This window comes from Buteo buteo, chromosome 10 (genome assembly GCF_964188355.1).
Source record: "Buteo buteo chromosome 10, bButBut1.hap1.1, whole genome shotgun sequence".
NCBI lineage: Eukaryota > Metazoa > Chordata > Aves > Accipitriformes > Accipitridae > Buteo > Buteo buteo.
In genome coordinates, this window is record NC_134180.1 from 138,556 (window position 1) to 164,069 (window position 25,514).

Consider the following 25,514-nt stretch of genomic DNA (forward strand, 5'->3'; position numbering starts at 1 on the left):
CACTGAGCTCAGTCTTTCCTCTGGCAGTGGCCTGCACCCTGGGGTTGAGGGATGGCAGCTCCTTATGGTCCCATAACACACCTGACTAGGCAGAGATGCACAATGCAAAAAGAAGGGGGGTGGGGGGCACAAGGTTGGGAGGAGGGTTAGGCGGAAGAAGAAAAAAAATCTTTCTGGTCCTATTTGGCCATCATTTGCTGCTCTGGAGACTAAGATTAAATCGGACTGCGCTCAGAGTGCAGTGGCAACAAAGATTTAGTTCTGGATGCAAAATTATCTAGCCCCTTTATAAGCCTTGTCTTTACCGTCAAGCAAGAAGAGCAGGGGAGGCACAGGCACAGCTCTCTGGAAACTGTACAATCCACAGGAGGAGTTAGGGGGTGGCACATGGCAAAACCCAAGAAAAACACAAATCCTCCTTACATTAACTACAACCATATCCCACTGTCTGCATACATAAATACAGACCACTCAAGTAACCTGCCTCATCCACAAATGGCTGAGTCAGCCCGTTTGGCCTCAGTCTCAGCTGAAGAATCTGGTAACTCTGAAAAGTTCATGGCTAGCTAAACCTTCTCTTCGTTTCTTCCACACAGAAGCTGACTATTGCTGTTGCATAAAAAGAAGAGGAATTGCCTCATTTCATGGCATTGCTGTTTCTGTAAGCTGGCACAAGCAAAGCAGCTGGGGTGGAAGTGACTCTGCAGGGCAGCGCTGCGATAGGGGAGAGCCCTTTCTGGGGGAGAGGTGGGATGCTCCCAGGCACACCACAGAGCAGGGTCTCTGCAGGCAGGCAGGACTGACTGACAGCAAAGGGGTTCACTACCACTTGACTCCAGAAAGCAAGCGCCCTGAAATCACCTCATCTGTTTGCTGCCATATTGTCTTTGGAGTGATTCCCCTGAAGGAGGGCTCACATAACTGGCAACCACTCACCCTGAGCCAGGATTAGAGCAAAATGTGGCCTTCCTGAGAGCACAAAACTCTGCTAAGGAAGGTGACCCTATGGCAGGCAGTCTGCACATATTCCTAGTCCTATCTTCACACTGTCCCCATTTAAGGATGCAGGAACCAATGCATTTCTTATTTACTAGATGAATATTGATTTTTTTTCTCATTAATGCCTGTTCTGTGCCAGGCTCTGGCTGAAACAAGACCTGCATCCGACTGCACATGCACTAAACTGGCATTCTGAAATTGTTTTAATTACTCAAATAAAATTACCATCATGAACCCTAAGAGCAGAAAGAAAAGGGGGGGGGGGGTGTCTTGCGTCTGTGAACAAACTATGTTTTGTGTTTAGAACTAACTGATTTATGAAATACAAGAAATATTCAAGCGTAATAAGCAGTTAGTAATTTGCACTGGCTGCTTTTTTAAGACTTCAGGCCTCTTTTGTATTGATAGATTATTATTTTTTTCAGCTTCCAGTCAGTTCCCTGATTCCATCTGAACTAATGACTGAATTCAATTTGTTGAATAAACTGAAATGAAGGAAACACTCACTTTTAACTTACAGAAGAGGCACCTGGGATTGAAACCTGGTTTAAGCACTGAAATAAACCGCTTCCGGATGCTTAGCCAGTCATATTTCCCAGATAAGTACAAGAAATCTTCTTACAAACTGTATCAGCTAACATGTACTGTCTATTTTTAATATCTTATATTATTATGACTATTCTTTATGATATGATAGTCATATAAGATATGACTATCTTATATGACTATTTTTAATATCTTACTTTGTATATTTGAACAGATCAGAATAACTTTAGACCTATAATACTTTGTGATTATTTCATGTTTAATTTAAGATAGTTTTTAAAGGAAAATGCAATGAATATAGATTTTAAACATCCAACTGAAAAAAACCCACAAAACAAAATCCAAACAACCCAGGCTCCAAACTTCTTCCTCCTAGGCCAGGGACTCTGGGGGCTGCTTTGGCTTGGCGAGGCAGCAAATCCCATGGGGACAGGGAAAGAAAGTTGTTGGCGTATTTAATTGTGAATCTAAGAACCAATGCCTACGATGCACCAGTTCACCCCAGCAGCACTCACTCCTCTCAGTCTGATTCAACCACATACATAATTGTTAGCTGCATCTCCTGGGCCTGTGAGTAACCTTGGGTGCAGCATCTACTACTCCAAGCCCTGCACCATGCAAGCATGAACTGTGTTGGAGTTCCCTTGAGCCCTGGCTTAGCAGAGGTCCCAGCTCCCAAGAGCTGCCCCTGGCAGGACATTTGGAGGTGCTATAAAGAAATTCAGCAAGGAAATCCCTCCCTTCTGTCCCCACTTCTAGAGAAATTAGATGGCATTTCAAAGGGTTGATGCCCTCTCCCTCTGATGGGGACACTATATGCATATGAGAACTGGCTAGGATCTCTCCTCTGGGAGAAGGGAAACCAAAGACTGGGATGACACAAGAGAAGAAACAATCAGGTGTGAGGTCAGTGCCTCAGAAAGAAGGAGAGAGAACCAAAACCAGCGGAAAGGAAAAGGAGGAAAAAACCTGGAAGAGTGGGAGACAGGCTGAGTCCTGAGTCAAGGGGAAAGCCAAAATAAAGTCACAGAGCAGGAAGGCCAGTGAAGAATCAGAGACAAAGCAACAAATTTACAGACGCAACTGAGGAGAAAGAAGATGCAGATAAGCAAGGAGCACAGCCTAGGCCTGACTGGCTTCTTGTCATCAGCAGGAGTTTCTGAAGATTGGATGGCACTTGCAAGACTGAGTCTAGAAGGTCTCGCTGCTCTCCTTCCTTACACGTCCTGGACCATCAGCTAATAAAGTACTTTCTGCCATCATAAGCTCACTGTGTGGTCTATTCCTGCCTCCTTCACCATCATACCATGCCCAAGTTAGCGCCATCTCCATGACAGCAGAAGATACACCAGAATGATCATCTCCTAGCTGACCCACAGCTGATCTAAGCTACAACCTTAGACCTCAGGTATAGCTGGCTTGTGGATTACAGGGCTGGATAGAAAAGACTGGTCCTGGCAAGAGATAGTGGTGTCTGGTCAGAAAGGGTTCTCCCCTCTAAACCATTCTTCTGCTGGAAGCCTTGGTGCTTGGAATGTTATAGGTGTTCTCAGCCTCATGACACAAGAAGAATCAAGTAATGTGTTGGACAAATTCTACGTTTCTTTCCCCAAATTCCCCAATGGTACGGAGCATCATATGTATCGCCTCTTTTCTTTTGTTACTACATGCTCTTGCCACATACTTAAATGGCATTTGGCAGTTTCTGGGGATTCTTTGAGAGGAAACAGCCAACAATTGAGAAACAGTCCATTCTCTGTCATGTAGACAGAAGGGAGACACACCAAGTAGCCACTGAAGCCAGAGGTGAAAGAAGTGTCCACAACAGGTTTATTTGTGCTCCCCTGCCTCCGAAAATTACTTTCAGTAACAGTACCTACTTTCAAGTTCTTTGTCTGACACAAGCACCTCTCATGCTTTGAGCAATTTCTGAGCCTCCTTCCATAGGCTTTATACTTGGTAGCAAAGACCTGAAAGTGACAGTCACCAAGAAGACCCAAAAGATGCTCCACCACAGCTGGTCAGGGACTTGAGTTTGGGACCTACCTCAAACTTCAGTGGCAATCACCACCATCACTCCAAGGCAATGAGGTTCTTTCACTAAGATCTAAAGCACAGCAAGTCCTGCCAGTGGAGGCCAGACTGCTGGAACACCTCTGACCCTTTGCTACCCACTGCTCTCCCTCCAGCACCCTGCAAACCCCACAGTGATACTAGCCAAGAGAGAAAACCCTGGGAGCCAAGGACAGCACTGGGGGGATTAGGGCCCTCCTGAGAATTTCAGCAGAGAAATAAACATATGAAGCTGGGCCCAGGGCTCTCATGGTGCTCCAAAAACAGAGAGAGACACACATTTGTGCCATTGACCCAGAGGAAGAGTTCACAAATTGGCAGACTGCCATGTCTGGCCGACATCACCCAGGAATCATTGCCCTGAGCTGTCCTCAAAACAAGACAGAAAGACACTGGGTCATGCTTGACCTGTTCCCAGACACCTCCGCCAGTCTACACCACATCAGAGAAATCCAGCCTCACTTTGAGAAGGTCCCAGCTCTCTCCTGCCACCCCTTCCAGGAAAGACATGCACAAAGACTAAGCTGCTGACTGGAGAAACTGAAGCCAGGAACAACTCCCAGGCACTGGGAAGCTTTCACGCATTTGTTAGAGAGACCCATTTGTGGTCTCTCAGCCCAGCTATGAAGTTGTCCCATAGCCAAGAGGGCAGCCTTTCCCCCCACACACACGCGTGATACTCACAGCCTGCGCATAGGCGCTGTATGGGCTGAACGGCAAGGCGAGAGATGGAGTGAATATCCCCAGCTGCCCCACCATTTGCTGCATACGACGGAGGGTCCTCTCCTTATCTGTGTCAGCAAACTTCACCACTAGACTGGAGGAGGCGCCCTAGGCACAGAGAGAGGAGACAGAGAGAGGAGGCACAGGGAGAAGAGGCCGGGACAGCCAGAGAGTCAGCAGTCAGACAAGGTGGGATGGGGCAGAACAGGCAGCAGAGAGGAGTGGGAAGAGGAGCAGAAGAGCAAATATTGGCGTGAAAGTGCTCAGGAGCTGCGTGGAACCTGGGCTGTGCACATCCCCATCCATCTGTCCATCCAACCCTTCCCTCTCCCACCCTTCCCGTCACACCTTGGTCCTTGCACAGCTGCACAAGTGGGTGCACACATCCCTGGCTGCATTTACCAAGTGATGGTGCAGCCAGGTACACCCAGGACATTGTCAGCCACAAGCACCATCTTTCCACCACCATAAGCTTGGCTGTATAGACAGAACACTTCCTGGCAGCTGGAAATACCCCTGCTGCAGCAATGCACTGTCCTGCCCACAAGGTGCCTCAGTCCAGGTTAGAGATTGTGAGAGACAAGATCACAACTGCAGCTCCAATTGCACAAGAAGGCACAGCTGTGGCTACGCAACCCCACACCATGTACAATGTGTTCCCACTCTCACCCAACCTGCCCCAGAGGCCTCCTCTACTGCCTAAGTAAGAGAAGGTGGGGAGTGTGCTCAGACACTGGATTCCTGGCTGCTCACACTGCTGAACTGTTAGCTTGCACCCTGCTCAGTTTTGAACTCCTCCAGGTAGCTGTCTCCAAGACAAATTCATGGCCTGGTTCTTGGCTCTCTTTTATTTAGCCTTTATAGCTATAAGTGCTGTTGCTACCAGTCTGGACAGACATAGATACACACACCAGCCCAGGAGACAGGATGGTTCCCAAAGACAAGAGCACAGATGTGCACACACACACAGCCCCCACCCCTCACAACCACACGACCTAGAAACTACAGTTGAAACTGTCATGGTTTTGGACAGTGAGGGGAAGTCCCTGCAACAGGGTGATTGGAAGAGGATTAGGTAGAGGGTAGGTATCCTGGCCTTATACTCACGGGCATTGTCTGGCTGCCATGGAGTGCGTGGATTGCTGCCTGAGCCTCTGTGTGAGATGAGAACTTTACAAAAGCACAGCCTGGAAAGGGACAGAAAGAGCACAGGAGATTGCAGTGACAGGCCTGCTGTGAAAGTGCCCCTTGCATCATCATGCAAGAGACAGTATCTGGGTATCAGGCAGGGCAAAGGAAAGCCACCCGAAGAAAGCACGGAACAAAAAGTATGACTCATCCCAAGTCCTCTATCCTGAAAGAAGCAGGAAGGGTCTCAAATTGTTACTTCAATGATATACTCTATAGATGATGTCACCATCTCCATCCTTGCTTCTGATTACCTCTTCCCCAAATTCTCTATGTGCTCCTAATTGGGGGTACAAACATTCAAAATTGCAGACCCAGACTGAGCCAACAGGCTCACTAGTGATCCTGGAAACTCAGCTACTCATCATGCTCTGCTTCCCCTCCTTTCACCTCGGTCTCTGCCCATCTTTCCCAATCTTTCTTGCAGCAGACAACTCTTCCTGCCCTGCTCCCTACGCCTGGCTGTGATATGGGTTCCCATAAAGATGGGGTGGGGGAATAAGTGCCCCAGTGGAAAGGGGGCACAGGTGGTGAGGCAGGTGAGTGCTACCTGAAGAGCAGGGAGAAACGGCACAACACACAGAGGGGTTCACACCTTTGCTGTTACCATCAGGTCCACGGAGCACCGTACATTCATCAATGACCCCAAATGGTTCAAAGAGCCGGAGCACGTCATCCTCAGACTGCTGCTTATTTAACATGCCCACAAAGAGCTTCCTGTCCCCTAGGGGCAAACACAGAAACATCAACCTTCTATGAGGCTTACAGTCCAAAGCAGGAGGATAGGGACACTTAAGCACAAAACAGGCTAGTGTTGAAAACATGCCTGGCACGGAAATGATTTGCTGTCGGCTGAAATGCTCCCAGGGGTGAGTATGCAGGGTCCTCCCAAGCTCCTCACCCCCACAAAGGTTTCTGTGGCTTCCCCTGTCCTACTCTCTCCAAAGGAAAACAAAAGATTAATAACTTCCTTCTATTCATTAGCCCTTTCCTTTGAATGATCCAACACAAATGGTAATAAGAAAAACTGCCTGGGCAATTATACCCTTACTGAACAATATGTGAAGTCCAAGAGCTACCTTAGGAAATACAGCAGACCAACCCAGGCAAGGTGAATAAATTCCAGGACCCTCGGCTTCTCTTTCCTTTTCCTTCTCTCCAAGATCACTGTTTCCACAGCTGCTATGTAACCAAGCAGCTTAGCTTCAATTTACCCCTCCCTACCCCAGTCTAACCAGTATGTCTACCGAGTTGTCCTCTAAGGCCTGGAATAAACCCTGGCATCCTGGGTCCCAATTTGCCTCACCATAGGATCAGCCAAATGCAAGTCAGTTGGGTGAGGGCCAACAAACAGATCCATGGTCCCCACTCCCCCTTCACCAAGGGCATTCTGTACCCCTGTCACACTGGTGGGGGGCTGGGAGGCTGGCCAACACATCCACATCCAGGGCTTTGAGCTCAGGGTCCTTCTGGGTTCCTTCATCAGAAGGGAGAAGTGAGGATTATGGTTTTGTTGGGATGGCCAACTGTGGAGGTGGGAAGAAAGGTGCACAGTGCTTTCTCCCCCTCTCTACCTCCATCAGTACACACAGGGACCCATCACACAGCCTGATGCCATCCAGTCAAGCACAAACACAGCAGTGGCTGGGGCAACATCCTCCACAGATTGCTGTGAACAGCTATTAAAATAGCACAACATTAAAATCCCAGCCAACATGTCAGCCCAGTCTCCACCTTTGCAAGGAGATAGTTGTGCCAACTACAGAGTTAACCCTTCCCCACTGCCCCAAACATGCATGGGGAGACATGACCCATAGGAGCGAATGTGTCAGGATATGGCTTGGGAGGAGCAGTGAGAGAAGATTCCTTATTGTTAGTGACAGGATCAGAGGGGCTGGCTTCAAACAAAACCAATGTAACGTGACGCGCGTCAGAGAAAATAGCAAGGAAGCTGCTATCTGTTTGAGAGTGCAGTGACCTGAAAAACAACAGGTCTTGGAGCTACAGCAGCAGAGCAGGCTGCAGGGGTGGTGGTGTGTATGTGTGGCAGGAATGGATGACACTTTACACATTCACACTGCTGGCAAAGCTTCCCCCAGTCCATTCCTTGCTCTCCTTGGCTCAGAGGATGGTTCCCACCCAGGTAAGTAAGCAAGCTGCCTCGCCCGCAGTGCTCTGCCACATACAGACGCACTTGGGAACACATGCAGGAAGTATCTATATGTGCCATTGGTCACTTGCAGAAAAGCAGATGCACGCTCAACATTAATGGACAAGCACATACGCTCACGCATGCACAGGAACATGCTTGTACATTGACCTGGCCCCAGTAGGTGCCTTCAGAAACAAAATTCCACAGTGAGCAAGAGGGATGTGCAGACAGATGTATTCTTCCACCATGCAGACACCACAGGGAGCCACCTGTATGGCTGCACCACCCCACAGAGCACAAGCACAAGCTCATGCAGGCACAACTCTCCACTAGGCATTAGATGTACATGCAACACAGATGCCACTTTGATCCACCACAGATAAAGGATTAAAAGTGCTGCACCTAAGGCTCTTACCCAGTCCCAAACAGATACTCCTGATTTATATCACTGGAAGTGGCTGAAATATATGGCCTTGTGTACTTTTTAAAGGCCAAATATCCCAGCTTCCCCACTTTCATGATTCCCTGGATAACTAAACCTGTGGGAATTTCATCCCCTTCTACTTTCCTTGCGATTCTACATCTCTCCCTGCACCTGCATGACAATGGTTGCATTTTGGAGACACTATTTCAGCTGATTAAGTCCATCAAAAATTCAGTGCATTTTGGAGATGCTATTTCAGCTGATGGAGGCCATCCAAAATCTAGTGGTCTGGCAATGCCCAATAATCCCCAGCCAAGGCACAGGAGCTAATAAACCAGGTGCTGTACAGCTGCCTTCTTAGCAGTAAGACAGCATCTGCCCCCACCAAAAGGCCAGCTCAGAAATGCTGGTGGGCAAACCAGAAAAAAAATAGCACCTGGAGAAGGTGAAAAATCTGACTGGAAGGGGAGTGGAAAAAAACAGGACTGGTCAGGAACATATTTACTGGGAGGTGGAGAGGAGAATGGAAACTAAAGGAGCAGTAGCTCTGTACTCTCATTAACATCACCTGGTGCCATACCTGATCCCAGTTTGGCTATGGGAGGGGTCACATTTCCCCTCCCTCTACCCTGAACCTATATTGCAGCTGCAGCCAGGCCTTATTTCAGATATGTGCACCATGCTGCAGCTTTGGATTGCAAACATGGCAGGAGTTCCTCCGAAAACACATCAGCAAAGGGGAGAAACACACTGGGAAATATTTGCACTGACTTTAGATGCTGTAAAATAATCCTCTGTTCTTTGAACTAACAAGCAAATATTTGTGGACTAAGACTTAACAGCGAGAAATGCACTTGATGGTCTTTGACTTGCTCTTTAGGGAGCCCAGCAGGCTCTCTGGCTGTTTGGGTCAGGGAGGCAGGAGGAGTGTCAAGACAACTGGGAAAATCAGTTATATTAGAAATTTAAAAAGCTGGAACTCTAGCTACACAGACATACGTTACTTTTGTAACATCGGCCTTTTCCTTCGGGATCTGATTTTGTGTAAAGTGAGGTTTTTGCAGAAGAATAGTGGGTAACCAGTGGAGAGTCAGATAAGTGGTTCCAGTTTTGGCTGATGACTAATTCAGTACCACGACCTGATGATTACTACAGTCACCCAAAGCTTAAGTCTCTGCCAAGCAACAGTCTAATGGATGCAAGAGGCCACAATTTTGCAAGGGAGGCACTGAACGAAAAGAAACCTTGTCAACTTGCAATCAAATCAACATTAAACTATGAGTGACTAGTTGTTTTCTCCTTCAGAGGGCCTTGAAATTTCCTGGATAATTCTTGTGGTTTCATCCTCACGTTCATCCTGCTATTTTTTTTCCCCTCACTTTCTCTCCAGCTCTTGTTTTTCACCCTCTGATTGGCAATTTCTCATGCTGTCCAGCAACCAGGAAAATTGTCTCTGATTTCTGACTGTTGAGTTCCCATGGAAACATGCTCTGGGCACAGTCAGTCACCCAGGCAGCAGGAGGAGAGCCAGTGCAGAGCAGGTTGCTGATGAAGATACCATGGGAACAAGCAAGGGGTTAAGGCTGAATGCTTTGGCCATGAGAGAGAGAGAGGAGAGCACACAAGCACTGGACGATGCTCCTCTCTAAACCCAGTGGATTTAGGTCATCTGGCCAGCAGCTGTCAGCAGCAAGGATCAGGGAGAGGGAGGAAGCCCGCGCAAGCAGTTGGCTGTGGATGGGACGCAGTAAATCTCCTTGGGTATGCAGAGAGCTTCCTTGTCTCTAAGGCAGTGCTAATGGGCTTGGGCTAGCTGTCGTATCACATCAGTGCAGCAGAGTGCTCCAGGTCTCGCAAGAAGCACAGACAAGCTCTTCTGCCCCCTCACTCAATCTCCTCCTGGCACTCCCAGGCTCACATCAGAGGCGTGAGGGAAAGGAGGAAAGAGCTGACAAAGCCTGTGCCAGAATCATAGGTCCCTCTCTGAACTAATGCAGGCAGCATCTTCTTACTAGTGAATTCCTTCTGCAGGGTGCAATAACACTGAACATCCAGATATCACCACACAGCCCGTGCAGGGCTTGGCCAAAACTGCCCCTTTGGCACAAAAATTAGCATCTCTTAGACAAGGAGACAAATTCTGGTGCTCTTACTTCATGTACTTAATTTGGGGTGCTTAATTTGAGAGATGTCAGTCCCTGGAGAGCATAAGAGGTTCCCTTCAAGGATAATGCAAAGCAGAGCCTCACTGATGCACGCAGCTGTTCCCTCAACAAATTCCTAGTCCAGGCAGTTCTGCCCCACCCCAAATCTTTCTTTTACCTCCTGTCAGGGTGGGACTATTGCTATAGGGAATGGCTCTTCCCGTATTTGCAAACTTGCTCATTCACTTCTCTGACAAGTGGAGCATCACAACAGAAACCTTTGGGAAAAGAAACCTGATTCAGACAAGTATAAGGTGCTGTCTTGATGCTGCTTCTGCCTCAAGAAAAACTCCAGTTTATCCTGGATCCTGCAAGAGTTACTCATTTCTGAGCTCTGTAATGAAGCTGGAAGGAAGCTAGGCACATGGGCTGGAGGGAGGCAGGTGTTCAGACTCCAAAGGCTGCTTTTCTCTATGACCTTCTCCATGGAAGCAGAGCTGATGCCCTGACCTTTGCAGTCATTAGAGACTGTGGCACTTTTCATAGGTTTAGAGATTTCAGAGTCCAGGGCCTTGACCAAAAGCTTGCCTCCAAATCAACATCCTGTATTTGAACCTGTTGGCCTATTTCAGCTCAATTTGACAGAGGAGCTGAGGCATCAGGGATGTGAAGTCCCAACACATTCTGTGACACTAGGTGGTTGTGTATAGAAGAGAGTCCCTAGTAGTGCCTCACCAGCAAAAGAAAGGCTGCAGAAATGACCTCAGCCTAGTATTGGCCATCAGATTCCACAGTTGCACTCATCAGAGAGACACAAACTGTTAAGAAAACAAAGCTGCAGTGGTCAGTCTGTTCACAGCCTGAATTGTCTGTCTGGTCTGTTTTTACTGCTGTTATGTGAGGGCTTAATGCAGGGGCATCAGCTGTGCCTGGGTGGTACTGGTGAAGGTAAATGTGTGCATTCCTATGAATGTGTGTGTCAAGTGCCACACGTATGTATTTGCAAAGTGGTGCACACGTGGGGCATCCATCTGTAGGTACACCTGCCTATGTCTCTGTGTTGGCTGTGAGGGTTGCTATGCAGCCATGTCTTACAGCCTGAGAGTGCATGGGATCTGCCAGTGTGTACATGTAATGGTTTTGTGATGTTGAGCTATTGGTATGACTCAGGATCAGCAAAGGCTTTCCTAGTCTCCTATTGTTTTTTATTTTTTTAAAGACTCATTAGGAATAACCTCAGATACAATTACACAATTTCTGAATTAATTAGAAATCTGGGGTACAAATTTTTAAAATCACTGTGGTGGGGGAAAGTATTGACCACCTAATGGTTTTATCTAGAGGCAATATGAGGTGTCAGTGAGCAGTCAGCTTCCTCTGTCCCCACTGCAGGCACCTCAAAAGGACAGCTCATCCACTCCTAATATCAGTGTCAAGAGTGAGAGAGTGTATTACCCTGAAGGCACTGGTCTCTTTTTACTGTCTATAGCATGGACAAGGACCTTAAACTCAACCCTGAACCCAGGGACTGAAGTAAGGTGCGATGAATCCAGTCATACGTGTTTTATGCATACTAGTTTCTTCGGAGGCTTAAGCCATGGTTCTTTTCAAAAGGAGCATGTCTAGAGGTGGCATGTCTGGGATTCTCAGTATAGCCCAAGTGAATAAAAATGCCCAGACTTCAGTAAAAGTCAGGTTTCTTATCCCTCAAGTAAATAACGAAAAGTCACAGATTCTGTTCGGAAAAATTATCTGACTTAAACAGATGAACAGTCTCACACAAATTCTTCCCTCCTCACCACTAAACTGCTTTCAGAGGCAGCACCAACAGCACAAGACATGGAGAGGCAGATGCAGGAATGGAGAGAAGAAGAAAAGAAATTTATCGGTAAGACAAGGAAAAGCAGCAAAACAAGTTCATAAATTTAGAAAGGGCTGGAGTTGCAAACCTTCTCCACCTGGAGGAGGCATCTGAGCTGCTGTGAGCTCCCCATTAAAGTAACAGAGATTCTCCTGTTCCCAATCTTCCAGCTCTGAACTACTCACTATATGCTGCTCTAACAAAGCTGGTCCCCTGCAGGCTGACAGCAACTCTATCTCAGTCCTAAACTCAAGATCCTTTCCCTTCAGACACTATTTCCCCATCACATGCTATTTTCTGCAACAGCACTTTGGCCCTGACAGTGTGATGGGGGCTGCTGCAGGCCTGAGAGTGGAGAGGCTGAGACAGTCCAACAGTGATGGGGGAGGCAGAGGAGTGAGCTTCGGACAGGAGAACCAGCTGTGGAGCAGTGAGCTGAATGGGTTAAAAAGCCAGTGCTGCTGCAGGGATCTGGCTTTTATTGGGCTGACCAGGTATATGGAATGAAGACACCTCTTCCCAACTGCTTACACCCTCCAGGACCCCCGGTGCTGTACACCAAAGTGCACGCCTACTTCAGTAACCTCCTGGGGCAGACACTGTCAGGCTAATAGTACCCTCAAAGGGCTGCGAAAGAAAGTGGAGTGAGCGGCAACATTATTACCCTTAGGACTTGGGGTGCTCTCAGCTGCCTGCGGTGCCAAGCTGAAAGCTCCCCATCAAAGCCTATTCCTAGACTCTCCTCCTGTCCCCCCAAATCCCTGCCACACACAAACATCCCTTCATACAGACTGCAGGGAGAGGAAGGCCAGGTCAGGACCCTGTCTTTTTGCTTGGTCCCCCTCACAAGCACAAAGCTGCCAAAGGAGAAACAAGGAGAGATGACAACTACCTCCACGGCTCTCGCTGTCCGCGGGTTTCACTTGAATCGGGCGCGCCATCTGCAATGAAAGAGAAATGCAGAGGGTTAGAGCTTGGCCCACCTGCCTGGCACACAGTGCTGATGGCAGTGGCACCAGGGTGCTGCTTTCTGCCTGCTGTGCAGAGTAGGAGAGTGGCAGAAGGGAACCAAGACATCGTGATGGCAACCAGAACCCTTGGAGAAGGGACCACATGGATTTCAGACTTCTCAGAAGGAAACCTCGTGCTTTTCCCTGCTCAGCTGCTTGCCTGCAGGGAACAGCTCTCCTGGAAATGCCCACCACACATAAAATTTTGCCTCCTCAGACACAGCAAGCAGCAAAGAAAGGACTCCGAGGAAGCAGCTCATCACCCTGAGACTGGAGCCTGAACAGTGGTCAGGGTGGCCTAAGGTGAGACTATGCCTGGAAGCTCTTCCTATGCCCGCCCTGACTCAGTGCAGGCATGGTCACCTCACCTAATGGAACCACTTACTTTCCTTGCAGGTGGGAGGAAAGACTCCCTTTATACTTGGCTAGGAGCAGTACGGCAAGCAGACATGTTATGTTTCCCCCTCCCCAGCCCTTATGCAGCCAGAGCTCTGTGCACCAGAGTGGCTTTGAAGAAGGGCAGTGCTGCTCTCCAGCAACACCTCCTGTCCACAAGGGGAATGCTTAGGAGGAAAGTGACAAAACTCCTCTGGCTTGGTTGTGGAGAAGAGCTGTTTACTTCTCTTGCACCCATTAGTGTAATCAGCAATAATCTGACCACAAGCAACAAGCCTGAGGGGTAGCTCACATGATATGGAGACTCTCCAGGTAAGACAAGAAAATGCAGCTACTCTTGGGTAGACATGAAGTAACCCACAGCTTTAACTGTCTGATTTGCAAAAGCAGGGCAAAACTCTCATCTGCTAGAAAGCATGCATGTCCTATGCTGTCCAGAAAGGCAATTGACAAGCTGTAGCCTCCTTCCCAGGCTAGCAGGATCCAACCAAGCCAGAATCTCCTCTAGGGAATGGTGTACGAGGCAGATTTCCGCATTCACAGCACATCTCACTCCATGTCTCTCAGCATCATTCACAGAGGCTGACAGTTACTTGAATCAGTGGCATTCATAATAAAAACAATTAGAATATCACAGGTAAAGCCTGCACACAAGTTGCAGGTCCAGGAATAGTCTGTCTGCTCTCTTAGGAAACACACTTATGAAAAACAGCAACAACAACAACAAAAGAGAAAATTCAATCAAGCCATAGAAGTCAACAACTGAAATGCATTTAGAAGCCAGCATGCAAAATGTGGACTGCTGTCAGTGTCCAAGTGGTGGCTGAGCCAGACTGGCCAGAAACAAGAGGTAGAAGCCACATTCACAACAGCTGGAGGAAACCTGTGAAGTAACTTTGCAGTTCACAGGACAGAGATGCCAACCAGCAGGTGACAGGCTGCCATGGCATGGCACACCGCTGCTGAAGCCTGACCGCTGGGCACTGGAGAGCGCTTGTGGCAGGTGGGGGCTGTGAGCTGGCTTCCACTGACTGATGGATCTCAGGCAGGCTGAGCAGAAGCTGGGACCAGCCCCAACCGATACCAACCCTGCCTCAAGGAGCAATATGGGGCTGCTTGGCAGAGCCAGACTGGCTGGCAGTTCCCCAAAGGGAGGCCAAGCTGCTGCCATGCTGCACCTCAGTTGGCAGCAGTGCCAACTCCAACTCCATCTCCCAGGACTTGCTGTGTCATTTGGGGGAGAGTGAAAGGTTGAGGGTCCCTTTCCCACTCTCGATCAGCTGCATGGATTTGCAGAGCTCCTACCATCCCACTGTACTTCCATGTGGCCCCAGTATGTGCAGGACTAGCACTCTCCAGCCTCTGGGCTGCTGTTCCCCCCAAGAGCTGCCAAGGACCAGGCACCTCTTTCAGCCCATGAGCTGAGTGGGATGCGGGGCAGGGGTCCAGAAGGATGCAGTCAGACATTGCTCCAGAAAGCCTCAGATTTCCTCACTGAGAGGCAGTGGCTCCTATCGCTGCTCACAGCCTCTGGCAATATGCCTGTGCAAGCCAAGGGTGGGAGCATTTCAGCAGCAGGCTGGGTGGGAGAGGGCAGGCTGCCCAGATGTGTGCTCGGAAGACAGGGCTCGGTGCGGAGCCAAGAGGGGCAGCTGGCCACCTCACTCCCCACTGCTCCCACAGCACTGAGAAATAGCTTTGTTTCTACCCAGGTTGCAAAACCAGGATTAAGCTAAACAGATGGAGAGGGAGAGGGAGAGACAGACTCGGATCTCGGCTTCTATGAGGAGCAAATCCATTTGGGGGGAGGGAGGGAGGAAGGGATGCCATGGAAGGCAAGAGCATCACACCCTCACGTGAGCAGGGACCCACCCAGGGATGCTGGGGCTGAGGGCTTGAGGCAAGGAGTGATTGGGAAAGGATGGGGGGAGGCAAGGGAGGGGGTTAAGTACCTGAGGACATCTCCCTGTCCCCTCCCCCAACAGGGCTGTCACTCCAGCTCCCAGCACCTAGGGTAAAGGAGGTGTTGTCATGGAAACGGTTATTCACCACATGGAACCTGACATTTGTGGTTGCCATGGAAACCAGCTCTTGGGGGCATTCCCTCTGCTTCGCACAAAAGAGACATTTTGATATGATCTCTGGGGAGGGGGCCCCCTCTACCCATCTGTCCACCCCCTTCCTTTCTTCCCCATCCCAGGGACTGCTATGCAGCTGAGGGTGCACTGCAGGGCCTGCCCCTGGAACGGTGAGCCATGGCTGGCCCTACTGAACCTGCCCGCCACGAGTGAGTGCACCCCACAAGGTCACACACCCACAGCAGGGCAGCACACCCACAGCATGGTCGTGGCACAGTGCCTGCAAGACAGCACCGGTGGTAGAGGTGCCAGCACCAATGCCAGCACAGTGACGTAGGTTAGCACTGGTGCAAGTCTAGAAGCAGAGTCTGGCTGCGGTGACAAGAGGAAGCCAGGCTGCCTGGGGTGAGATCAAGCATGTGGGCTGCTCTGCATCCCACAGCTATGGCCACAGCTTCTCTCTTTCCTACTTGACAGACCACCTTGGCAGGGCACAGGAAGACTCACCCCCTGCCAATATCAGACCAAGCCCTTGGTCAAGGGCCACCCATTTCCAGAGACCTTGCCAGCTCCAGTAACTTTGGGAGCCACCCACCAAACTGAGGTCTGGTCTCTGAGCTGGTCTTCATCTGCTCTGGAAGATGTGCATAAGAGGAGAAAACAAGATACAAGAAATTTGTCCAGATGCTGAGGCTTGGAGAAGAGCAGCAGGATTCTCTGCCTGCTGCTTCCTGAAATGGGAGGTCTCCCAACTGAGGCAGAGGCAGGCACGGTCCTCCTTGCAGAGAACTGGACACCCAGAGGCTTCCACAAACAGGACAACACCACTTTAATCCTTCTAAGTTCCATGTCGCCATCAAAAATGAACAAAATGTCAAAGGCCTCTGAAGCACAGGCTTGAGCCTAAAAACACAAAGAGAGTCCACAGTTGCTTTAACTCAACAACATACGTCTCAAGGCCTTGAGAAGTGTCCCTGTGGGGTCCTAAACTTTATATACAGGTCTCAAAGAAAGAGCTCTGTCCCCTACAGCAACTCAACACACAGAAAGGATGGTCAAGCTTCACCCCTTCCATTTGAGGGAGAAAGAGGTTAACAGGACAGCAGGGAGGACATGCTGCTGGCTTGTACAGCAAGCTCTGGAAGTACAAATTCTTCTGGCCTCCAGTCATCATCTCAAGCCGCACAGTAATCAGAGAACACACCTGACTCTAAGAAAGCTGTATTTGTACATGCCCAGCTGGGCCCAGAATCCAAGAGAGTCAGGATGTGCCTGCTGCGAATTCCAAGTGCCAAGTAGATGCACATGCACAGACATGCATGCCTTTACCGCACAAGAACATAAATATACCTGAACACACATGTGGCACGGTGAACTTGAGCAAATTATTTATGAGCCTGTGCCTGTCTCACTAGCTGAACTTTATTTTCCTCATTAAATTATTCAGCTGAGCGTTATTATTCTTCATTTCTGAAGAATATCACATCAACATTTTGCATATGCTGTCAGGCCACCACAGGCCACAGGCCAAAAGTCCCTCACCCCCACACTTCACGGTCCTTCCTACCCACTGCTAACGACAGACTAAGAGCTGTCAGCTCCATGACCCACTGGACTCAAGAAACCTTCTGGAGCCACATGCAGCAATGGACACCAGGTAGGCAGCACATGGGAGGGGGCAAAGCTCCCACTGCCCCCCTTCAGCTTCTCCCTCACATTTGCCCTCGTGGCTGGATACACACCTTCCCTTTCCAAACATAGCCGTGCTTACCCTCCACAGCCCACAGCTCTCACAGATGATGTTTCTCTGTCTGCATCGCTCTCCTGACAAGCACGCAGCCTCTGTTAGCTTGCTTTCTTTGGGGTTACTGGTGGGAAGCAAATGGCCAGCCTGATGAGGGCACAAAGCTATACTGACCACTGGAGCGTTACACACTACAAAGCACAGCAGCCACATTTCCTGCATAGCCCTCAGGGAGCAGTGTGGAGATACCCAGTGCTAGAGAGTCACTGCAGCCCAGAGGATCCTAGAGATTTCTGGGGAAGAGGCAGGTGTGAGAGGCCTTGCTGGCAAGTGTCTAGATTACATCGCACTCCATCCCCAGCATCTGGTCAGCATAGAGAAATGAGGAATTGTCCTCTGTCTGGGCTTCCTCCCTGCATTCACGGAAATGCTCCCCTACCCTTGTAGCACTCTTAGGATCAAGGATCTAAGGAAAATTCCTGGCCCTACTAAAGTCAGAGGAAGCTTTGCTAGTGGTTTCACCAATGCCAAAATGCACCATTTCTCTCACCACACCCCAGAAAAACCATTCTGGAAGTGAACTAGCTCCCCACATTTACACCAATGCCCAGCATTAGCTGTCATCTCAGCAATCTGGTAGCCACATTCTCCAAAGAGGAGCAGTGACCCCTAGCTCTCGCTTCCTCAGCTTTCAAACTGCAAAAGCTGGATAGAGGGAGAAAGCCCCCTGGGATGGCAGGGCAAGCCTCCCTATTAATTAGGAGTAAGTGATGTAAAATAGCCCCTCAGGTGCAATGCAGGGGAACCTCATAGCATTAAGAGGGTCAGAGGCAGAAAGCATGAAACACGCAATGCAGGCTGGCTCCTCTGGGACATGAGGAACCAAAAGGCATCCAAGGCCATTGGCAGAATTAGGTCCTGGGCCCTCAGGCTTTGCAAATTGTGGGCTAGTCCTCTTCTGGCCAGTTAAAAATGCCCTGCCTGAATGATTATACCACTTCTAGCTGCACAGAGCACATAAATCCAAATGCTAATTTGCTCATTTGGATTCTGTTTCTGGTCAGGAACACAAGCAGTGATGGATTGGTGCCAGTCTCAGTGCTCAACTTCCCTGCTTGCAACTTTCCACTGACATCTCAGTGTACCTCAGTCCCATCCAGAAGAACCATCCTTCCCTGAGAAAGGGGAGTTGTCTCACACAAACATGAGCAACACTAGCACCAAGCACCATTCCAGCACAGTTCTAAAGGCTGCTTATGAGTTCACCCCATCCAATCCCATTATGAAGGAGACAAGGATAATTATGAGTACTGTATTCCAGGTGGAAGAATCAAGGCATGTGATGATGAAGGTCATGCAGGAAGTCTGTGGCAGAAGCAGGATGCAAAGTCCAGAGTCCAAACCACACAGCTCCTGCCTGCATGGCTAAGGCCATCTCTTTTTGTACAAGCAAGGAAGATTGTTGGAGGATTTCACCCAGCTGCTTTGTGTCACCAAGAAGGGGACTCAAACTCCAAATCCTCTCACATTTTTCTTTGGGAGGTATTTTCCCTACCCCCAGCACAGAGGACAGAGCAGGGAAGTTATCCCCCATTCCCCACTGAAGCTGAGTGCATGAAGGAATCAGCAAGCAGACATCCGAGCAGTGTGCGGGCCACAACACACATGGACTGGCTGCTTTGCCTCTTCAATTCTCTGCTGCTCTGTGTTTCTTCTCCCTTAACACAGTCAGACATCCCTGTCCCCGCTGTAGCTAGTGCTGCTCTGGGAGGAAGGCAAGCAACTTATCGCCATGACTCAGAAAGCCTTTGGATCTCCCTGGTATCTCTATGGAAGTGACAGCACCATTACTGTGCATTAACATCAGACAATCAGCAGGGAGGCCAGCCCAACACAGCAATTACAGCTCCTATCATGTACATGACTGTTTGGTGGACACATTTAAGTGTGGTCTCTCAGGACTCCATGGTCAGTCTATCCTCATGGGGCTCCTTCCTTGATGTTTCAGTGCACCGCAGGGCACTGCATCAAGGAGGACATTAGATGATCTTCCCTGTTGCCATGATCTCTTCTTGTCACTTGTGATTAGTGCCACTGAAGGTCAAAGGAACTTTCAGGTGAGAAGAGTAAAGTGCCAACTTTCTCAAATCCTTTTCTACAGGTATTGGGACAAGAGGTTCCCCCAGGGGCAACAGGAAGAAAAATCCTGGGCCAAATGCAGGCAAGTACCTTTCTGGTTTCAAGGGAGCTTTTCAGCAGTGCAGAGAGTAGTAGTATTTGGCCCCAAACTTCCTCCTGCTCCTCCCTACTCTTGCAAGACAGGACTAAAGGAACTGTAAACCCCAAAAGCTCCTCTAGCAAGTTCATCAAGACCACAAGAGATCATTCTGGCCACCAGAAAGCCACGGGTCTGAGGGCACAGGCACAGCTTGGTGCTCAGGCCTGCGTCAGCTGCAGAATCTTGCTTCAGCAGAGACCAGGTCTTGCCATCCTCAGCTTGCCCAAGGAGGCCCTAATCACAGGAGCCACTCCCAGCTCAAAGTAAGGTGGAAAGTGCTTAGCAGGCCTACAAAAAGAAGGAATAAGATGCTATGAGATGGGTCACCAACTTACTCTAAGCAAGTGCAAGCTGCAGAGAGGAAAGCTAGGAGCATTGCCACACTCACCTGGCTTTGATCTTTCTGTCAGGCTGTTTGGAGAAGACATCCAACATCCATCTTTCCCTGTGCTCACTGGTGGTCCAGTGAACACACTCAGGTGCTTCTCCATGCACAAGTGGGAGCCTCCAAGCACCTCAGCAAACTGGTAAAGGGCAGAGCAAGGGGCACAAGGAAGCCTGAGCTGACAGACACAGCCAGGTCTGCAGAGCACTTGCACAGGCCTCTCATGGATGTGCTGGAAGGTTAACATGCTGCGGTTGGTCTGGGCCTGACAGCCAGGGGTACTGGCAGTTCCTCAATGCAGCCATGCCCCCACCTCTTCTCCCCCCACACCAGGTTAATTACAGCAGCTGGGGAAAGAGGTCTCTGCTAATTTAACACACTTCGGTGGCTGTGGACAGGGCCAAGCAGACAGCAGCAGGGACCCTCCACCCCGGCTGCTGCACACAGGCCGAGTGCACCAGTTCCCATGACAACCGTTAATGGTCCGAGCAGTACAAAACCTCCTGCAATAATGACATGCCCATGGGAAAATCCACTGAAAATGAGCCCAAGTCCCAGTGCCACCGTAAGAACATCCCGAGCCACCTCTTCTCTGGGCTGAACAACAAAAGTTATGGCTGATATTAGACAAACTATTTCACTTTGGGGATGCTCACAGACTGGAAGACAGGCCCAGAGCAATTGCAGGATGTCCTTGGGAATACCCAAAACTCAGTTGGAGAAGGTCCCCAGTGATCTGATGTAGTTAGCCCTGCTTTGAGTGTGATTTGACCAGAGACCCCAGAGGTCTCTTCCAACATAAATTATTCTGTGATTCTATGTCCATATTCACAAATATTTGTATGCATGCACACATACCAAATGACCCTGGGGAGATGGGAATGCAGAGTCATGCTCAGGAATGTGGGTGCCTTTGCAAAGATGAAGGTCTGTGTGGGTCTGTGCGCAGGTGTGTGCGTGCATGTGTGTTCACGAGCACAGGTGAGCTCACCAGGAAACATGTCAGCTCTGGGAGACAAAAGTCTAAGCTCTGTGCTATGAGGAGATGTGAGAGCCCTGTTGCGTAAAGGGCAGCAGTTTCTAGGGAGAAATGGAAGTCCCTTGTGCACAGGACAGAGCCTGCATGCGTGCATTCCAGTAGCATGTGGGAATGGGTGCTCATCTTTAATTGCTTATCCTTCCAATTCTGTAGGCAGCAGGCACCAATGTTTGCCTTGGCAGCTTACTCTCCCCCTGCCTCTTCAGGGTATGTACTTTGTAGGGCTGCTGCCTTGCCTCACTGCTAGTTCTCAGTCCCTTAAGTCAAACCCCCACCAGCATAAGCACTTGCAATTCTCTCTGCAGTGAACAGGCACTTCTGTTGCTCCCTGCCTAGGGGCTGCGTTAGCCCAGTACCTTCATGTCCTGGTGCTGCCATTTCAATGAGACAGCCTTGACATGCTCCTCTGTATTGCTACCTTCCAGTGATAACATTGCATGGCTCTCATGCATTTGCTGATATTGTCTATCAAACCTGCAGGATGGACATGGGAAAAACTTCTCCACCCTGCCCTGCCCAAAGATTCAAACTACAGAGGCCACCTCAAAGATTAACAAGCAGAGTCCAGCTTCAGCCCCTAACCAAAGATTCAGGGCCCCTACACCACTCCTCAGCATGCCTCCTAGCTTTGCCAGCTGCAATATCCTGCAGTGTTCACATATAGAAACTTTCAGAAATACTGGTCCAGGCTGGCTTCACACCAGCACTTGTACAAAAGAGAGGGGAGGGGAGAATGAGGTGCTTTGACCTCTCTTTTTGGTAAAAAACCCTTGTCACCTGTGTTCCATTATATCATCATGGGCTGTGGATCCTGACAGATGGCCCATGGTAAGCCCTTGCTCCTGGAAGCACCAGAGACAGCCTGCCCACAGGGATGCCCTGTGCTCAAGCTCTGCTGGGTCTCTGCATTAATCCTTGCGCCCAACCATCTGAGTTAGTGCTGCAGCATCTCAACCCCTGGTGCATTCCCAGAGTCTCTCTCTGCTCTAGAGCTGCTGCTCACTGTAATTTTCCATTCCTGTGTCCCTGCATTCCCAAGCCATCTCTGCATCCATGAGTTCCCCCCCGATGTAGCCACATTTCAGTACCCCCATCGCTGCTCTTAAACTGCCCATATTCCCAGCTTGGATCAATACCAATTTCTGCCACTTACTTGCCTACCTTTCAGCAAGCCTTTCTTTGTTCTGCATAGAAATAAAACTGTAACTTTACCTTGCCAAAAGAATTACTTTTTTAAACCTCCCCCCCTCTGCTTCTTCCCTCTATTCTTCTTCCCCTTCTTCTTCAGGAGCAATTTTATGCAATTTGCAACTGTCTGGCTGCAAATGAAAAGAGACACAAAGCGTTTCTGCGAAATATTGAAAAGCTGGCTGCTTCTCCCTCAAATTTCACTTAGCAAGAGGCTTTAACTTCGTGTGTGATCACTGCGTGTCATTAATAACCTCTCCAATTCCTTTCAGAACTCAGCAAAGTGAAGGCACAATCGTGAATCAAAGGCATGGGTTATTGAGATATAATATCATTTCACCAAGCCAGGAAGGAGTGTGCCAGGGAGCGGGAAGAAGGTGAAACACTGCACTGCTAGGCTGGCTGGCAGCTGTAGAGGACACTAGATTTAGGAAGAAGCCTAAGGGCTTGATTCCCCCTCTGCTTTTCAGATTCAAAGATTTTGCCTCTGTTCAGCCTCCTCCATGGGTTGTGTGTCTTTCCCCAAGCCCTGTGGACTCAGGCCACAAAGGGAGCTGGTTTCTATTTTGTTCCTCTAGCAGATCTGTCTCCACCTCTGTTGAATCTTTGGAGCCCGTCAAAGTGCTTTATTGGGACTGAGTCAGACTTCACTGTGCAGTTCCCCAGCCTGTCCTCAGGGAGCAAAACTGGGGAACACGAAACAGGATCTTTGCACATGCAGGACGCATAAAGTACTGTGAAGGGCAGGGAGCAGGAGTGTGTCAGGCTGGCTAGGAGGTGGTGCTGGGCAGAGAACTGGCCACAATGCTGGCGCTGTCTATACGCTGCACACTATGAGTTGCTGTGAGCAAGGTGTGATGTGCTTCCTGCTTGCCACGTGTACCACCAGGGTGATGGGCAAACCTTTCTTACTGCATGCCAGCCCTTTGGCTGTGCTGAGGTTCACAGGTTGCTGTCCACATCTGAGGGCCCACACCACAGTGTATGGAAACAGGCTCCCTGCCCACACAGCCGCAAGGCAGGGCACTCTTCCTGCTTACCCCAGCTGACAGCAAGGCTATGGATACGTGGCATCCTTTTAAGCTCCTTAGTAAGACTGGGTGATGAGCCACTTCTGCTAATTCACCGAGGATGCACTTTACCTCTCTGTTCTAGGAAGCTTCATCCCTCCTTCCCCAAAGGAAGATTCACACAGTTGTTACTTCCAGACTGCACTGATAGCAATTCACCAGCTCTCCAGGCAACACAGGTGTTTTAGATAATACAATATACAGCTAACAGTCATCTTGCTTTACACCCTGGGCACACTAGCCCTTACAAAAGGGGGTGAAAGCCAAAAAGCTGTCTACCTTCAGAAAAAGATGTTAAGCCTTACTGTCAAAAAATAAGCTTTTTTTTTTTTTTTAGTTTAAATTCTATTTAGCTACCATATATCCAACAGCCCTCAGTTTAAAAATAAACAAGAATTTTGATCTCCCAAAAGGAGAACTTGCCAGAAATGCCATAAAAGCAAATAGAGACTGTGGTGATTTCTATTGACTTGTGTGGAAAACCTACAATATAAATATACATATAAATAAATATGAAACCTCAGGAAAGCTACACTGCAGGTATGGCCCTGCAGGAACAATGAGGCAGCATTCTTAGATGGGCTGACATTGCTAGCATCAGACCTGGATGGCCTAAGCAATATCTCTGTGGGCACAGGTCTACCCAGTGACCAACTTGGAAGAGAACCCAGAAGTCCTGCTCCAGCTGCCTGATCACAGCCTAAGGACCTATCAGAAACCGTATCAAAGCATTTCCATAAGTCTGTCCTTACCCAGTCTAGACTAAGAAAGCCATTGGTCTCTATTCAGGTCCATGAACTCTTGAGATCAGCCACTGGTCTCTGCATTGAGACCAACAAAGGAAGGTACTTGGGTACCTGTGGCACCTATGGTTGCTTTGCAATACAATGTCAAGTGTAGGATTACCAACAAGATCCTTTTTATGCCAGTTTGATCCCTTGCTGTCTCTAAACATGCTGATACTTGGTCATACATTCACTTAACAGTTTGTGTCACCCTACACTGATGTCATACACTCTTAAGCTTTCTTCCTGCTACTGCCATGTGCAATAAAGAGATAGTAAATGGGTAAAATGAACAAGAAATCGCTTGTTTACCAGACTACAGCCTATTTACTGAAATCCCAGCGGTGTGGTCCAGTACATTCTGTTCTCTGTCCTACACTAGGGTCTTCCTTATATTTCTGGTGAGAGGCTTTGCCACTAAGTTCAGAAGATAATCTAGATGTCAATGTACAGAGACCAAATTTCATGGCCTTGTTCCCAAAATAGGGAAACAATCAGTTACTTAGCACTCCTGCCTGTGACTCATTTCCAGAGTATTCTCTGTGATTAGCTGGGTCAGAGGGATGGGTGATACTATGCAGACTCAAGCAAATCAGGCTAAGAAAACAGGACTGAAAGCTACCTCCAGTCACCCAGCCCATGTCCATGCCAAGACCAACTTTATGAACATCAGGATGGAGATCTGTTCCATTCTGGTAGTAACCATCCCTAAACGGCCACTAAAACGACCAAAGGGAGAGAATCCTGCCTTCTTGGTCATTGAGGGACTTTCCAAAAGAGAAACTAAATGTGATGATGTGGTGTATTGCCAGCTTGAAAATAGACAGCTTGAAATGCAGCACAGCTCATCTTCATCTTAATCCTGAAGCTTAATTACACCACACTGCTCATTAACTGTCTCCAGACAAACATGTTTGAAAGCACTCAGCTAGCACAGACTTCTTACTTGATCCCAAGCAGGTTCTTACACCTGCTTTAACATAAAAAGCCTTTAGATCACCACATTACAGATAAATTGCTGCTTTAAATATTACTCCATGCAGCACTCTACAACCACTGAGAGCACAAAGAGAACATAGCAAAACATGCAACAAATTTCCAATGCAGAACTCCAGCAAAACTGAGATTGCCTTGAATCCACCGAGCCTCACATGAATAACCTTTCAGAGTCCCTCTACAGGTACTAGGCAGAGGCATGTCTGTCTTCTCCATTGTGTTACACCACTGTACCACGACTCTTCACGACTGCTCCTCCATCCTTTGACTTGTTCTTATAGACTCTGTCAATTCTGCCCTGGACCAACACACACAGAAGATTACATTGCTTTAGTCTGAAAGGCTGACCTTTTCCCCTCACACAAAATTAACTCAAACAGTATTTGAGCACCTAGCTATCTGTACTCTTCCCCCTTGTTGCCCTGAGATAACCTG

At 48.9% G+C, this 25,514-nt stretch overlaps 1 protein-coding gene across 4 annotated transcripts in view; it reads right to left on the bottom strand.

Annotated features, from left to right (window-relative positions):
* The window catches only part of CELF5 (CUGBP Elav-like family member 5), a 40,127-nt gene that overhangs the window by 5,366 nt on the left and 9,247 nt on the right, over positions 1 to 25,514 (bottom strand). For 3 of the 4 annotated variants that reach the window (XR_012651913.1, XM_075037658.1, XM_075037656.1), the window contains exons 3-6: positions 13,000 to 13,051; positions 6,125 to 6,253; positions 5,449 to 5,528; positions 4,303 to 4,449 (exon numbers count right to left, since the gene is read on the bottom strand). Coding sequence is in view for 3 of the 4 variants with exons in the window: in XM_075037658.1 (XP_074893759.1) it covers positions 4,303 to 4,449; positions 5,449 to 5,528; positions 6,125 to 6,253; positions 13,000 to 13,051 (408 nt within the window). In the remaining variant the exon portion in view is untranslated. The remainder of the gene's footprint in view (positions 1 to 4,302; positions 4,450 to 5,448; positions 5,529 to 6,124; positions 6,254 to 12,999; positions 13,052 to 25,514) is intronic. The other variant, XM_075037657.1, reaches the window with a different exon arrangement.